The sequence below is a fragment of the Labeo rohita genome, chromosome 22 (genome assembly GCF_022985175.1).
Source record: "Labeo rohita strain BAU-BD-2019 chromosome 22, IGBB_LRoh.1.0, whole genome shotgun sequence".
NCBI lineage: Eukaryota > Metazoa > Chordata > Actinopteri > Cypriniformes > Cyprinidae > Labeo > Labeo rohita.
This window is the reverse complement of record NC_066890.1, coordinates 21,006,056-21,021,837: the sequence shown is the minus strand read 5'-3', so window position 1 is coordinate 21,021,837 and position 15,782 is coordinate 21,006,056. Positions and strand designations below refer to the sequence as shown.

Sequence of the window (15,782 nt, the reverse complement as noted above, 5' to 3'; positions counted from 1 at the left end):
GTCAGTCACTGCCATCTGGTATAGACTGCCTTTTGTGTGGAGATATTGTGCAAAGTGTCTGCAAAATAATAGTGCTAATGTGTATACATGTATGTATAGATGTATGTGTGTATTTACAGATTTAGCTGGGTCATCTATCAGCAGACATGTCCTTCAGCTTGTGTTTAGACCAAAGACATGCACGTGCACTGTATGTGACTCACAGGACGAGTTTATTATTGATATGCATGTAGATTCACGTGCAGTGTGCTGTTATTGCTCACGGCTGAATATTAAACTCATACACTGTGAATCATGCCACACTAGAGCCCTGTAGGAAGCGATACGTCACATGGAGAGCTGTCAGTCAATCCATGCAGTCTATGATTGCAGTGACACAGGGCAAGCAAATCAGAATCTCAAATGCATATTTGTGACCCTGGACCACAAAACCAGTCGTAAATAAGTAGCACAGGTATATTTGTATCAACAGCCAACAAATACATTGTATGGGTCAAAATTATTGATTTTTTTTTATATGCCAAAAATCATGAAGATATTAAGTAAAGATCATGTTCTATAAAGATATTTTGTAAATTTCCTACTGAAAATACTGTAAACGTCATTTTTCATTAGTAATATGCATCGCTACCCAGATAGCACAGATACGTCTGCAAGATGTCTGTTAAAGATCACTTGATCTGGAAAGCATCTGCTGTGTACAAACGTCTGGCAGACATCTGTAAGATGTCAGTTTTACATATATTCTAAATCATAAACATCTTAAAGACATCTAATGGAAATTTGACATCTGATAGGAAACATCCAATAGGCTTGAGCAAACTATGTCTTGCAGATGTAAATGCAGACATCAAATAGACGTCTCAGAGATGTACGTGTGCTATCAGGGTAAGAACTTCATTTGGACAACTTTAAAGGCGATTGTCATAGTATCCAAATATTGTCCTGTCCTAACAAACCACTCATCAATGGAAAGCTTATTTATTCATCTTTCCGGCAACGTATAAATCTAAACTTAAAAATACTGACCCTTATGACTAGTTTTGTGGTCCAGGGTCACATATAGTCAAATAGATATGGATATCGCACATTGAGACTGACAGTAATATGCTGGGCTGTAGGTGAACACCAAGTGTACTAAAAAAAACTAGAGCTGTATGGAGGTGTAATTCAGTGATTGGTGCACCGACCATAAACCTAATTTAATAGAGCTGGGGCGTCATCTAGTGGTGGGGACATACTATGACAATCTTGCTTTTTATAAATTGTCATTATTGAGGTGCTCGCTGCAGAGCCAAATTGGAGGAGCTGAAGCTCTAGCTCCCCCTCGCTGGATGTAATGGGTGGAGACACTCCAACCACACCCTAACCCCCCTTACCCTGTCGCTAATCATAACTCCACCTATTTAGTTCTACAGAGGTGGAGCTGGAGATCATTTAGCTCTGCAGTGAACACTTTTTGCCTGATCTTGCAACGAAGCCATTTCCGTGCTGACCAGTCCAGCGGTGTTCCTCAGGTAAAAATGTGGTTTTCCAGTAGCCTATATTTGCAAAGTTTTTGATTGTGTTTGTTTCATATGCGAATCCAATTTGAATAATTTCCGTTCACACGCAGTAAAGATAGTTTGCAGTTTGATATTCAGATTTCTTTTGGCTATAAATACACAGCGCGCTGTCAAAAACATGCAAATAATCCCGAATGTGGTTCTCCATGATTTGTGAATTCTGAAGATGCTGTCTCTTTTGGCCGAAATCATTTTTTTTTCAGTGCGATTCTTAATTTTATGATGCTTATAGCTGTAAAAGTTGGAAACTTAGCAGACTGAAATTGGTGTCATCCCCTTGTAAGTCTGCTATAGTAAGAAATGTGAAAAATAGGCTCTTCATGTTTAACGTGTTTTACCAATAAACACACAGACTGCTCGAATACAAAAACATTGTTTTTAAGTCAGACTCGATTTGTGGAAACTTTCACAATTGCAATTTATTGCATATCAGTGTTTCTTTATGCTCTTCTCTCTTTTTCTTCTATCATAATGTCACAAGGTACTGTTGAATAACGGTTTTCCAAGCCCTTAGACACGTCTCTAATAGACTATTGTGATTTGTGGCAACTTTAAATTTAAGCTTTGGTTGTTGTACCTTTCCTTAAGTCCTTAGCTTCAGTTTTCTTATTTGAGGAAATGTTTCACAGTATATTTTTTTGTCAGTTGATCCTTTCCTGAGCCCTTAACTGTACTATTTTGATTTGTGAAAACTTTCACAGCTCAGTACTGGTCAGCTGAACCTTCCCTGGGTCATATACATCACTATATCACTATTCCCCATCACTATAAGTTTTCACAAATGAGAATATAGATGTTAGTGACCTAGGAAAGGGTCAGCTGACCAGTGCAGAACCTGATTTTACCAAGTACGACATGTTCCTGGATCAACATCTTTGTTGACCCTGGAACAACATTATAATTAATCAGATCAAAAATCAAAAAAACAGTTTCTAGTTTTTGTGAAGTTTAGGCTTACTTGTTTGGTGGCTGTACATCAGTGTCATTCATCTATCATTTCCTCTGATTTTAGGGATTACTCATGGGTTAGGTTTAGGTGTAGAGATGTGGTCAAGATTAAATTTTTGGATTAAAATGTTGTTCCAGGGTCAACAAATATGTTGACCCAGGAACACATCTAACTCAGCAAAATCAGGACGTGCGCTGACCAGTAGTGAACTGTGAAGTTTTTACAATCAGAATAGTCATTTTACTGACAAAAAATATACTGTGAAACATTTCCTCAAATAAGCAAACTGAAGCCAAGACTTAAGGAAAGGTACAACAACCAAAGCTTAAATGTGAAAGATGCCAAAAATCACAATAGTCTATTAGAGACGTGTATGATTTATCTAAGGCTTGGAAAACCGTTATTCACTGAAACAGTACCTTGTGACATTATGATAGAAGAAAAAGAGAGAAGAGCATAAAGAAACACTGATACGCAATAAACTGTGATTGTGAAAGTTTCCACAAATCGAGTTTGACTTAAAAACAATGTTTTTGTGTTCGAGCAGACTGCATGTTTATTGGTAAAACCCGTTAAACATGAAGAGCCTATTTTTCACATTCCTTATATAGCGGACTTACAAGGGGTTTACGGATAAGAGCTTTGCTGTGAAAAAAATCACAGATCAAGCTGATTAAGATGACACCAGTTTCAGTCTGCTAAGTTTCCAACTTCTGAGCTATAAGCATTATAAAATTAACAGTCGCATTGAAAAAAAACTGATTTCGGCCAAAAGGGACAGCATCACCAGAATTCACAAATCATGGAGAACCACATTCGGGAATATTTGTATGTTTATGACAGCACGCTGTGTATTTATAGCCAAAAGAAATCTGAATATCAAACCACAAACTATCTTTACTGCACCGAAAAAATCGATGTAAATGCGTGTTTAACACTGCAAAATATGCTCGATGTTACAGTAACTGCCCTTGCCGTCCAGAATAAAAGAGAACATCCCAATCGAGTGAAGGGATTTGTGGAAATGGTTTCTAATTATTGTGATTCAATATTTGCCTCGCATTTCAGGATGAAAAGACAAATAGGTATTAGGTCATATTAGACTTATGATTATTGTTGATCACTGTTGCTATGATATTGGCGTATTTGTCATATTTATCATTATATAATCAGAGGAGCATAGAGAAGTGTATAGAAGTTTCACTCCACAATACAATTGCGAAATATATATGGGTCATTGACATATAAGGATTTTCGACAGGCCAATTTTAAAAAACAAAAAATAATAATATCTGCTGTAATTGTTCAAGATTTAAGAATGTTGTGTACACATATATTTATATTAATTAAAATTAAAAATTAAAATTAAGTGATTTTAGTTTTTTTTTTCATATGGATGAATTGGTCGTAGTTAAAAAAAAAAAAAAAAAAAAAAATAATGTGGTGCGACCATGATTGATATTGAAATTAATTAACATGCTTAATTTTTTTAGATGTTCTCAGTAATTAAAGTATTTATAAACAAAGTATTTGAGTTTTTATATTTTGAGTATATTTGAGTATTTATTTTGAGTTTTTGTAAAAAAATATCTTATATTTATGTTTTTTTTTTTCAGTGTCCTTAAATGTACTTAGCAGACTTATTTTTGTTGTAAATTGCAGAAAACTGATAAAAATGTTTTAAAAATATCATTCACCTAAGCATGCTGTAGTGATTCATATTTTAACCACAGAAATTAGAAATTTTATTTTAATAGTTATTCCTAGTATGGGTCCCACCACATGATGAGTGGTCGCTCCGAATGATGCAAAGGCCTTATATTATTAAAAATCTATTTAAAGAGACGTGTGAAAAGTGCAGCACATGGCATTAATGCAATTATTTTTAGACTTTTTTTAGATTTATAAACGTTTTATTTCATCTTCATTTTCACCCATTGGTGACAGCTGCAACAGCCTGTTTATTTATATTGATTGCCCAAATAACACATGTACGCCTGCAAGGTGTCTGTTAAAGATCACTTGATCTGGAAAGCATCTGCTGTGTACAAACATCTGACAGACTGTAATGTGGAGAGGGAGATGAGAGGCGAGGGGATCCATACGCAAGCTTTTATTAATGGGACGAGACAAATACATGGTCAAGCAGGCAGGGTCAGAACAATAACAAACAGGTATGTTGGGGCGAGGCACAAGAGTAGTCCGTGAGGCAGGCATGGGTCGATCAGCGGCGAACCTAGTCCATGACGTGAAGCAGAGGGATAAACCATACAACGAGCGAGAGTCAGGAGTGCAGGCGGCGAGACAGATGAAAACGAGATGGCCAGGCGAGAATACGAAACACAAGAACTAGGAACTAGGAAACTAGGGAACTCAGGAACAAAGAAACTAAGGAACAACTCTGTTTAGGTGCTAGCACTAGGGGAGTGCTAAACGCAGCCGACACAGTTCTCCACATAACAACTCCACAATACTCGGTCATCTACAGAGGGAAAGTCTGGGGCTTTTATAGGGTTTCTGATTGGCCACAGGTGTATGGCGCAATCAGCGTGGTGTATGATGGGAGATGTAGTCCGGGGTGTAGAGCAACAGTCTGTGTGATATGATGGAGCCAGATTCAACCAGATTCATGACATAGCCTCCCCCCCAAAGAGCGGCTTCCAGACGCTCCAATCGAACAACAGTCCAGGGGAGCAGTGGGGCGGGAGCGAGACAGGGCGAGGGTTGGAGGACCAGGTCCATGCAGAGGACCCGGTGACTGAGGCAGGATCCCTCCAGGGTGGAGAAGGAAGCACAGGAACCCTCCAGGGCGGAGCAGGAGGTGCAGGAGCCCTCCAGGGCAGAGCAGGAGGTGCAGGAGCCCTCCAGTGTGGAGCAGGAGGCGCAAAAGCCTTCCAGGGCGGAACAGGAGGTGCAGGGACCCTCCAGGGCAGAGCAGGAGGCGCAGAAGCCCTCCAGGGCGGAACAGGGGGCACAGAGGCGCTCCAGGGCGGAGCGGGCAGAGATGGAGTGCACCAGGGTGGAGCAGGAGTCGCATGAGTCCTCCGGGGCAGAGCGGACACCCGCGTCATGGACTAGGACCTGGGGAGAGCAGGGACAGAGGAGGCAAACAGAATCAGGTGAGAAGGAGAGAGTTCATAGCTTAACGCCACCTCCATAGGAGGTTCTATAGCCGGAGCTGACACCTCTGGAAGCATTGGTCTGGCTTCTACGGCGGAAGAGGCCTCTGGAGTGGACTTGAGATCAGACGGGACCTCTGGAGCAGACTTGAGATCAGACGGGACCTCTGGAGCAGACTTGAGATCAGACGGGACCTCTGGAGCAGACTTGTGAACAGACGTGATCTCAGGAGTGCAGTGTGCAGCCCACACACCCCAAATGGCAACCGCCATTAAGGGAAGAGCAGCGGCAGGAGGCAAGACCTCATTAATGGTTGGTTTATGAGGCACTGGTGCCACTGAGATGTTTGCTGTCCGCACTGACACTAGTGGTGGGTCCAGCACTCTGGCCATCATGATAGGCCGTGACCTTGGAATGTCAGACGAGACATGGTGAGTCTCTGGGTGGTCAGACGAGACGTGGCGAGGCTCTGGGCGGTGGCCTGACTCTGTGGCCTGACTCGGTTTGTGGAGATCGGCTGTGGCTTGATCTGGTTCGTGGAGATCAGCCGTGACTTTACTTGACTCAGGAACAACAGCTCTGACTTGGCTTGACTCAGGAACGACAGCTCTGACTTGGCTTGACTCAGGAACGACAGCTCTGACTTGGCTTGACTCAGGAACAACAGCTCTGACTTGGCTTGACTCAGGAACCACGGCTGTGACTTGGCTTGACTCAGGAACCACAGCTGTGACTTTGCTTGACTCAGGAACAACGGCTGTATCTTGACTTGGCTTGGGAGATACAGCTGTAGCTTTACTTGACACAGGATTCATGACATAGATTCATGATATAGACATCTGTCTGTCAATTGCACATACATTCTAAATCATAAACATCTTAAAGACATCTAATAGATGTCTATTTGACATCTGATAGGAAAAGCCTAATAGATGTATTGCAGATGAGCAAACTATGTAACAAAAATATGTTTTGCAGATATACGTGTGCTATCAGGGATGTCTATCATGGATATCGAGACAAATTTTCATATATGTTGGCTTAGATCATTTCCTTTTTTTGTTTTATAGTAGCTAATATTGTTTAACATGCTACCCTTATGAAAATTAAAGGTGGTTTTATTGTATGACAGTTGCTTAAAGCACAGAGAACGCAGGAGTAATAAACTTTAAGTGAACTGTCTTTAATCAAGAGATCACAGGGGAATACATATAACTTAATAACAAAATACAACAACTTGTAACAAAAATTAGATGTAAGACTGGACGAGGACTAAGGCACAAACAGGAACTAATATACAGAAGATAATTAACATAACAGGTCAATGAACTAAACAAGAACAAGAAACATAAGCATATTTGGAAACAGGAACAAAGACAGAAGTAAAACACAGAGACACAGGGAACTCCATAACCCAAACAATTATAGTAAAAGTGTAGTAACCATGTTTTTTTGGCAGACTAATTACCACAGTTTTACTACAAATACTATAGTTATAGTGTTTTTCTGGTTTCAGTTGTAAAACCATGCTTAATTTTTATAAGGGCTGCCATCTTTAAGTGACTCTGTAGCTTTTAGTTTAATGACTGGTTAGACAAATAGGCTGTGAATGGGCCACTTCATTTCATAGGCACATGAGCCTAGGTCAATAGTTTGACATTTTGGGTGTGGTCAGACTGTGAGGTTCCTGGGTTTCATATTGTACATTTGCTGTACGTTATTTGGTAATATATACTAATTAATCACACATTATTTTGAAATGAATCATTGATTAATAGTGATGAATCCCACCTAGCATTAAAGTTTTTAAATATAGGTACTTTCATGTTGCAATATAATTTCACATTCAGTCTTTAAATTAATGTAGAAACATCATAAAGACAGTATATTTTTAATATTTGTTTAATAACATCTTTTTTGACGGAAGGTGAGTGATACCAACTGATACCAGTTCACTGATATCAATACTTATTATGTCTCAAGGAAATTATCTGTTTTTCCACCCTAATATTTAACCATTAACTATAGCCATTCAACATTTAAAGTCTAATTGAAAGCTATAAATGTTAACATTTATTTGACTTTAAAAAATAACAATGTCCTTAAGTTTACTTAAAATAATTTGCACATAAACCTATTATAATAAATGTCATATTTACCTGTGCCCTTCAGCAAGTAGAAAATATATAGAAATTGAATAAAGTTATCAACCACTAAATTCCAAATTAAATATAGATGAATCCTTAAAGCTACAAAAATCATTGATTTCCTCTTTTTCTTTTGTTCTCCCTCATCACCTGTACATTTTCGACGCTTGTTTGACCAGCACCTGGAAAAATCTTCTGTTGAAACTGTAGCTGTTTAAATCATCATTTTGCAGTCATATTTAGGTTTTAGGCACTGCATTGTTTTGGCAAAGAAGCTGTTGTAAAAAAAATATTTATTTATTTATTTATTTTTATTTTTATTTATTTTTTTTGGCTTTTGCTCCTCAAATTGTCTGCCCCTGACCCTATAACTAAACAAGACTAAATTGGAGCTGAAATAAATTTTATTATGAATTTCACAAGTGACATTAGTGATGACTGCATACATATTTTCATTGCATAAACAAAGCTTGCAGTATGTTTAATGCTTTGAGTAACTCACTTAAATATGAAGATTTTATCACCTAAAAGCTGTGATTTTGCTACTGCCTACTTAAAGGTGACTTAATTTGCACAAGCATAACCTCCAAAAATAATTTTCCTTGTACTGTGTCTGATGTTTTCAGAAAAGCATCTGAAATCAAGGATATGGAGGAGACCACTACTGCTAAAAAGCATTGTTATGAGAACAGAGAGGAGGGAGGTGCACCATGTCCCAGCTGTGTGTCAATGAATCCAACCGAAAACTTCAGAACTGGAGCTGTGAATCCTGAAGCCATGTGAGAATCTTTTTTCAGTAGTTTCTCTCTACCTCTAGGAGAAAAAAAGAGGCCAGTTTCTTTGGTTTTTATTCCAAAACACAATTGAGTTGATATCTTTTACAAACATGCAATATTAGGTTAAAAAAAAGTATTACAATTTAAGATTTCTGAAACAATTACTGCTTACTACTTTAGCTAAGGCCATGCAAATGCTCAGAGAGATCCCAAGTGTTGCTCAAGCACTTGTCCGTTTGGCCTTTGAATAGATAAGTGCTCTTTTTGCAGATGTGATCTCCAGATGGCACAGCCTTCATAATGAGCCACATGTTTGTCAATGCTGTCAACTTAATTCACTATTAAAACAGCCAGTCTAGTTTAGACAGTAGTCCTCCATCAAGCCTAAAAACAAGAAAGCTGGTGTAAAATAGCTTTGTGCAAAGTCAGAAATGCCACCAAAATGAATAAAAATGCCCACAAAATTCAAGATGTAAATTGTAACTGTATGAGTGCTGTTTTTTATAACATTTATAACACAGACAGCTGAATGTCTAGAAATATTACAAATTTAGTGGATCAACCAGTGACTGCTGGAGCCATGTGAGATTTTTGCCTGTATTGGACAAAGAATACATACATATAGAGAAAAAAATAGCAGTATATATTTATGTGGCATACCAGCATGGTATATACCTAAAAGAGTTCTGTTTTGTGTGATATAGTGTAGACAAAATTGTTTAATTGCTTTAATTTTTGAAGGTTCTGCAGTGAGAAAAATGAAGTTAATGGAGACCTGCAGGATTCTGACCAAGCAGTGGATGATGCCATTAAAACAGTCAAAGCCTCTCATAAAACCAGAATGAAGAACAAGCATGAGCGCTTATTTGAGGGACTCAAACAACAAGAGAATGCAACCCTCCTAAACAGGATCTACACACAGCTCTACATCATAGAGGGAGAGAGAGAAGGGGTGAATGAAGAACACGAGGTTTTACAGATGGAGACAAGAGCCAGAACACAAGACACTAAAATCTACTGCAATGACATCTTTAAACCTTCACCTAAACCAGCATGTGAGGAAGAAGACAAAATAAAGACTGTTCTTACAAAAGGCATCGCTGGAATTGGAAAAACTGTCTCTGTGCAGAAGTTCATTTTGGACTGGGCAGAGGAAAAAGCCAATCATGATGTGGATTTCATGTTTGTGCTTCCATTTCGAGAGCTGAACTTGATTAAAGATGATCAGTACAGTCTTCATAAACTTCTGCTGGACTTTCATCCCGAACTTAAAGATCTGCCCCCAAAGATTTATGAAGAATGTAAAGTTGTGTTCATCTTTGATGGTCTGGATGAAAGCATTTTAACACTTACGTTTTCAGATGCTCAAAAGGTTTGTGATGGGACTGAGACTTCATCAGTGGGTGTGTTGATGTCAAACCTCATCAGAGGTGATCTGCTTCCCTCTGCTCTCATCTGGATCACCTCAGACCAGCAGCAGCCAATCAGATCCCTTCAGAATACATCAACCGTCTGACAGAAATTCAGGGATTCAGTGACCCCCAGAAGGAGGAATATTTCAGGAAGAGAATCAGTGATGAGAATCAAGTCAGACAAAATCATCTTACACATCAGAAAATCAAGAAGCCTCCACATTATGTGTCACATCCCTGTCTTCTGCTGGGTCTCATCTACTGTGCTTCAAAACATCCTGAAACAAAATATCAATGCAGAAATCCCTCAAACTCTGACTGAAATGTACATCCACTTCCTGCTTATTCAGATCAACACTAGGAATCAGAAATATGAAGAGAGGGATCCAGAGAAACTCTTGCAGTTCAACATAGAAGTGATTGTGAAACTTGCTAAATTGGCTTATAATCAGCTGATGAAGGGCAATGTGATGTTCTATGAGGAGGACCTGATTGAGAGCAGCATAGATGTCACTGAAGCATCAGTGTATTCTGGGATTTGCACCGAGATCTTTAAAAAGGAAACTGTAATCCATTGGAGAAAAGTCTACAGCTTTATTCATCTGAGCTTTCAAGAGTTTCTAGCAGCTCTCTATGTGTTTTACTGCCACATTCACAATGACAAGGAAGTACTGAAGTCATTTTACAAATCTGAGCAAATTTCTTTGTACATGCTGTTTAAAGGAGCAGTTGATAAATCATTGCAGACTGGATGCTTGGATCTTTTCCTTCGCTTCCTGCTGGGCATCTCACTGGAATCCAATCAGATACTCTTAGATGATCTACTGACATACACAGAGAACAACACAGGGGCCATATATTTGGTCTCATTGTATATTAAAGAGAAAATTATTGGTGATGAACCACTTTCATCTGATAAATCTAACAATCTGTTCCTCTGCCTGCTGGAACTGAATAATCAGTCGAGAATTCAAGAAATTGTGAATTCAGATGAACTCTTATATAGGATACTCTTAGATGATCTACTGATCAGATACTCTTAGATGATCTACTGACATACACAGAGAACAACACAGGGGCCATATATTTGGTCTCATTGTATATTAAAGAGAAAATTATTGGTGATGAACCACTTTCATCTGATAAATCTAACAATCTGTTCCTCTGCCTGCTGGAACTGAATAATCAGTCGAGAATTCAAGAAATTGTGAATTCAGATGAACTCTTATATAGGATACTCTCTCTCACTCACTGCTCAGCAATAGCTTACATGTTTCAGATGTCAGATGAGGTGCTGAACGAACTGAACCTTATCAAATTCAACACATCAGATGAAGGCAGAAGGAGACTGATACCAGCTGTGAGGAACTGCAGAAAAGCCCTGTAAGCATTTTGCCATTTGTCATTTTGTATTTTTCTGAAAACAAAACAAACATTTAACCATTTATTGTTCTTTTTAGACTGTCTGATTGTAAACTCACTGATCAGTGTTGTGAAAGTCTGGCTACATCTCTACAATTAAATTCCTCATTGAGAGAGCTTGACCTGAGTAACAATGACCTGAAAGATTTAGGAGGGAAGCTGCTCTTTGATGCCCTGAAGAGTCCAAACTGCCAACTAAAGAAACTGAGGTTTGCGTGTCAGATTATTTGTATATTTATTTTGTTCATTACAATTTACCAGCAGGATATAGGGATTTGATATGTTGGATAAATGGGAGAAGTGGATATGTTCAAAGATACTGTTATTTTCCTATGAACATAAGACTGTTTTCTCAGTATTTCAAGTCTTAACAGTTTCTCATAATCTTACAGTATAATTTAACAATTTTACAATCAGATAAAAATCTTTGTTGTATCACAATTTCAGCCCAAGTAGGAATAAAATCTAATTAATTTTTACAACTTTGTGAGCACATTTTACTGAAAGTAACAATGGTCACTAAAACCATTTGTTATTTTTGCTTCAATTTAGATTGTCCATCTGTAATTTAACTGAACAGTGTTGTGTAAGCCTGGCTTCAGCTCTTCAATCATCAAACTGTCTAAAGGAGCTGGACCTGAGTAACAATAACTTGAAAGATTCAGGAGTGAAGCTGCTCTCTGATGCACTGAAGAGTCCAAACTGCCAACTGGAGGAGCTGAGGTAATTTTAAAATACTCATAAATCTATAAATGCATACACACATAAATTTCTACCTTTGATGTCTGTCACTGCAGATTATCTGGCTGTATGGTGACAAAGGAAGGCTGCTGTCATCTGGCTTCAGCTCTGAGTTTAAATTCCCATTTGAAAGAGCTGGATCTGAGCTATAAACACCCTGGAGATTCAGTGTTCATTACTAGAAAGGAGGATCCAAACTGCAAACTGGAAAAACTCTGGTATGATGGATAGTTTTAAATTAAATTTAATATTACGTTGATGTGTATTAAACAAGTCCAATGGTAAACAGAACACACATGTAATATGTGTGTAATAGATCTTCTAATAATTGTTTGTCAAAATGGTCTCATGATGGCCTGTGTAAAATTTTGTGACGATCAGACAAATAAAACTTAGAATTTTTTTTTTTGGTGGATAATGTCCGACCAAGGGGTGCACTGAATTTTTTCTTTTTTCAGCTGAAAGAAAAAAAAATAAAAATAATAATAATAATAATAATATATATATATATATATATATATATATATATATATATATATATATATATATTTGAGCAGACTCACACCACACAGTGATGGGTGGTTACAGCAGAGTGAAACCTGTGCACTGAACACTGCCTATATATGACGTGCCACACCACCTGGCAGTGTTCAGTGCGCAGGTTTCACTCTGCTCTAACCGCCATTACTGTGCGGTGTGAGTGTGCTCAAAATAATTTCTGTGTAGTATACTTGTTCTTGTTCGCAGTAGTGCTACTGTGTTGTGACATGCTGCAGTAGGCCTACAGCTGTACTGGGCAACACTAGTAAAATGACGCTACCCTCTCATCCACTGATCTGCTCCCGTTATGCCAGGGGTGTCCAAAATTTTTTTTTAAAGGGAGCCAGATTTGATGACCTGTACACACTGGGGGTGGGGTGGGGGCATATATATATATATATATATATACAGTATATATATATATATATATATATATGGTATTTAGTCTATTAACACATTTATGATGAATAAATAGAAATGCACAAAACTGCATAACAAAAATATCTTTGGCCTATATTTCATTACTTCCTTACATTATATTCAACTGGCCAACCAGTCAAAATTTTTAATGAAGAAGTCTATTCTGCTCACCAAGTCTGCATTTATTTTATCCAAAGTACAGTAAAAACAGTAAAAATGATTTTTACCATTTAAAATAATTGTTTTCTTTTGGAATATATTTTAAAATGCAATGTATTCTTGTGATTTCAAAGCTGAATGTTTAGCACTATTACTTTTAATATGCTTATTTGCTGCTCAGTAAACATTTATTATCATATTTAAAACAGCTGAGTAGAATTTTTTCAGGCTTCTTTGATGAATAGAAAGTTCATAAGAACAGCATTTATCTGAAATAGAAATCTTCTGTAACATTATAAATGTCTTTATCATCACCTTTGATTGATTGAAATCATGCTTGCTAAATGGAAGTATTAATTTCTATAATTTCTTACCCAAAACAAACAAAATAACATAACATAACATAACATAACATAAAAAATTATACTGAGGCTAAGTTTATTCGTATAGCACTTTTCACAATACAAATCGTTGCAAAGCAGCTTTACAGAAAATTAAAGTTTCGACAATATATCAAACAGACAATGAAAACTATTAACAGTAATTAATTATGTTGCAATTAAACTTATAGCAAAATCCGGCAGTGTTGTATGTTGTTTCAGGGTTGGCATCATCTCTTCTTAAGTGTTCTGGATCCAGACTGACACTTGTGTAATTTGTGTAATTAATGTACTGTATTTAATACAGTATATTAAATATGTAAATGTACTGTAGGTGATTTGTAGATTGAAAAGAATTCTAGCTGCTTCTTTTTTTATAATTCTTGTTGTCGCACAATGTTTCTCCTGTTTTCCACGTCAGTGTTGAGAATGTGAGCGTTGTTTTTTCTGCTTTTAAACTACTTTAAATTGCTGCGACATTCGTGGTTTGTATCGGAGACCTCTGCTCCAAACTTGAACCCTTCTCATGGAATCTCACAGCGCTGTTTAGTGGTCTCGTGATCGAGATCAATTAAAGAGTAAACGCATTTGTTCTTGGCTCAGGCTGCGCTGTCTTTAGGCAGAGCTAATAATGGTCTGTGCGGCGTTGGCGCGGTTTACAAGTTGCTCTCTCCTGCTTTTGGAGCGTTTAGGATTGTGCGGTAAAGAAATGGCAGCGCACATGCGTTTTACTGCTACATCTGGTCAAAAATCTAGTGCTGTCACCCTGTGTTGACATTTTGTAAATTATGTTTGGCGGACCACATTTAGGCTAATACATTATATTAGACAAGCTGCGGGCCATTTGAGATTCATACACGGGCCGCATTTTTGGACACCCCTGTGCTATGCTCTGCTCACATGCTCTGATTGTACTAAATTCCTTATTCGTTTGTAAGGGTAGTCTTGTCAATGTCCGTGTATTTACAATTACAGATGTATTTGGTAGCTTAAACACTTTTATAATGACTGTGTTAGTTGATTTGCGCTGAATCCAAACTGTGGGACTTACAGCTTGCAAATTCATCCTCTCCCCACCAGTGATGGGAATAACGGCGTTATAAATAAACGGCGTTACTAACGGCGTTATTTTTTCCAGTAGCGAGTAATCAAACGAATTACTGTTTCCTACGTTACAACGCCGTTACCATTACTGCCAATAAAATACGGCGTTACTATCATTTATTATAATATTATTATAATTTTATTTTTCAGTTCATCTGAATGGATGCGCAGTGTACCTGTATTTGACGAGCTGTAAAATCTAGTGTGAAGGCACATGACTAGCCGTCACATTGTCTCACACACCCAAAGAAAGATACAGAGCGACAGAGTCTTATACCATGCAGAATTGACGCGCTATGTGTAAACGATATTCTTTGTTGTATTTTCCTCTCAAAATAATGGAGTTCCTTTGGTATACTTCAGCTTTTAAGAACTGCTGGTTTCTCCGGTAGTAGGCGGAACTAATGTGCAAACAGCAATCTCATTGGCTGGCGCTCACCAGTTATCGTCCCTGTTTTGATTACAGCAAATCAGTTAGAGCGAACGCAGACAACGTGATTAATATTCATGAACCCAGCAGCTCATTAAACCTTAGTGTGTTTAATATTGTTATTAATAGTAGAATTCGTGGTAGTAACAAGACGTTCATAGAAACACTAAATTACAAACAATATCACCACCAGTCCTAAGTTCAGTCAACATGACAAACATGCATTCATACAAGGTTATTCTAATTACTAAAGTTCTAATGGCTAAAGTTGAATGCTAATTATAATTATAATATTCTATCAGATATTTAATATTAGTCTGGTGAGTAAACTAAAAATGTAATTAATTTCATTAAAATTTCATTCATTCAACATATTTAATATTGGGGTCATCCAAGTTATTTAATATATTTATTTATTTATTATTATTTTTTTTTAAAAGCAACGCAATAGTTACTTTCCCTGGTAATTAGTTACTTTTATAATGAAGTAACTCTGTTACTAACTCAGTTACTATTTGTGAGAAGTAATTACTTTTCAAAGTAACATTCTTAACACTGCCCACAACAACATTAAAATAGTGTAGATTAGTGTACAATGTTTTATATTTATTTTATAG

General features: G+C 37.4%; 2 protein-coding genes across 3 annotated transcripts in view; both read left to right on the top strand.

Moving 5' to 3' along the window:
• Positions 1-1,453: 1,453 nt before the first annotated feature.
• Positions 1,454-11,059, top strand: LOC127154119 (NACHT, LRR and PYD domains-containing protein 6-like). Its single transcript, XM_051095530.1, has 3 exons — positions 1,454-1,517; positions 8,408-8,560; positions 9,299-11,059. Exons 2-3 carry the CDS (start codon positions 8,430-8,432, stop codon positions 10,071-10,073), a joined length of 906 nt encoding a protein of 301 aa, XP_050951487.1. The 5' UTR covers positions 1,454-1,517; positions 8,408-8,429; the 3' UTR covers positions 10,074-11,059.
• Positions 11,060-11,193: 134 nt separating this feature from the next.
• LOC127154116 (ribonuclease inhibitor) overlaps positions 11,194-15,782 on the top strand; it is a 324,540-nt gene continuing 319,951 nt past the window's right edge. For both annotated transcript variants that reach the window (XR_007825441.1, XM_051095527.1), the window contains exons 1-4: positions 11,194-11,352; positions 11,430-11,600; positions 11,944-12,114; positions 12,189-12,350. Coding sequence is in view for 1 of the 2 variants with exons in the window: in XM_051095527.1 (XP_050951484.1) it covers positions 11,240-11,352; positions 11,430-11,600; positions 11,944-12,114; positions 12,189-12,350 (617 nt within the window). In the remaining variant the exon portion in view is untranslated. The remainder of the gene's footprint in view (positions 11,353-11,429; positions 11,601-11,943; positions 12,115-12,188; positions 12,351-15,782) is intronic.

Excerpts from the sequence above, each read along its gene's own strand:
- LOC127154119 (XM_051095530.1), top strand. The coding sequence starts at position 8,430 with ATGGAGGAGACCACTACTGCTAAAAAGCATTGTTATGAGAACAGAGAG. Across the intron at positions 8,561-9,298 it reads GCTGTGAATCCTGAAGCCAT|GTTCTGCAGTGAGAAAAATG; the intron begins GTGAGAATCTTT and ends TAATTTTTGAAG.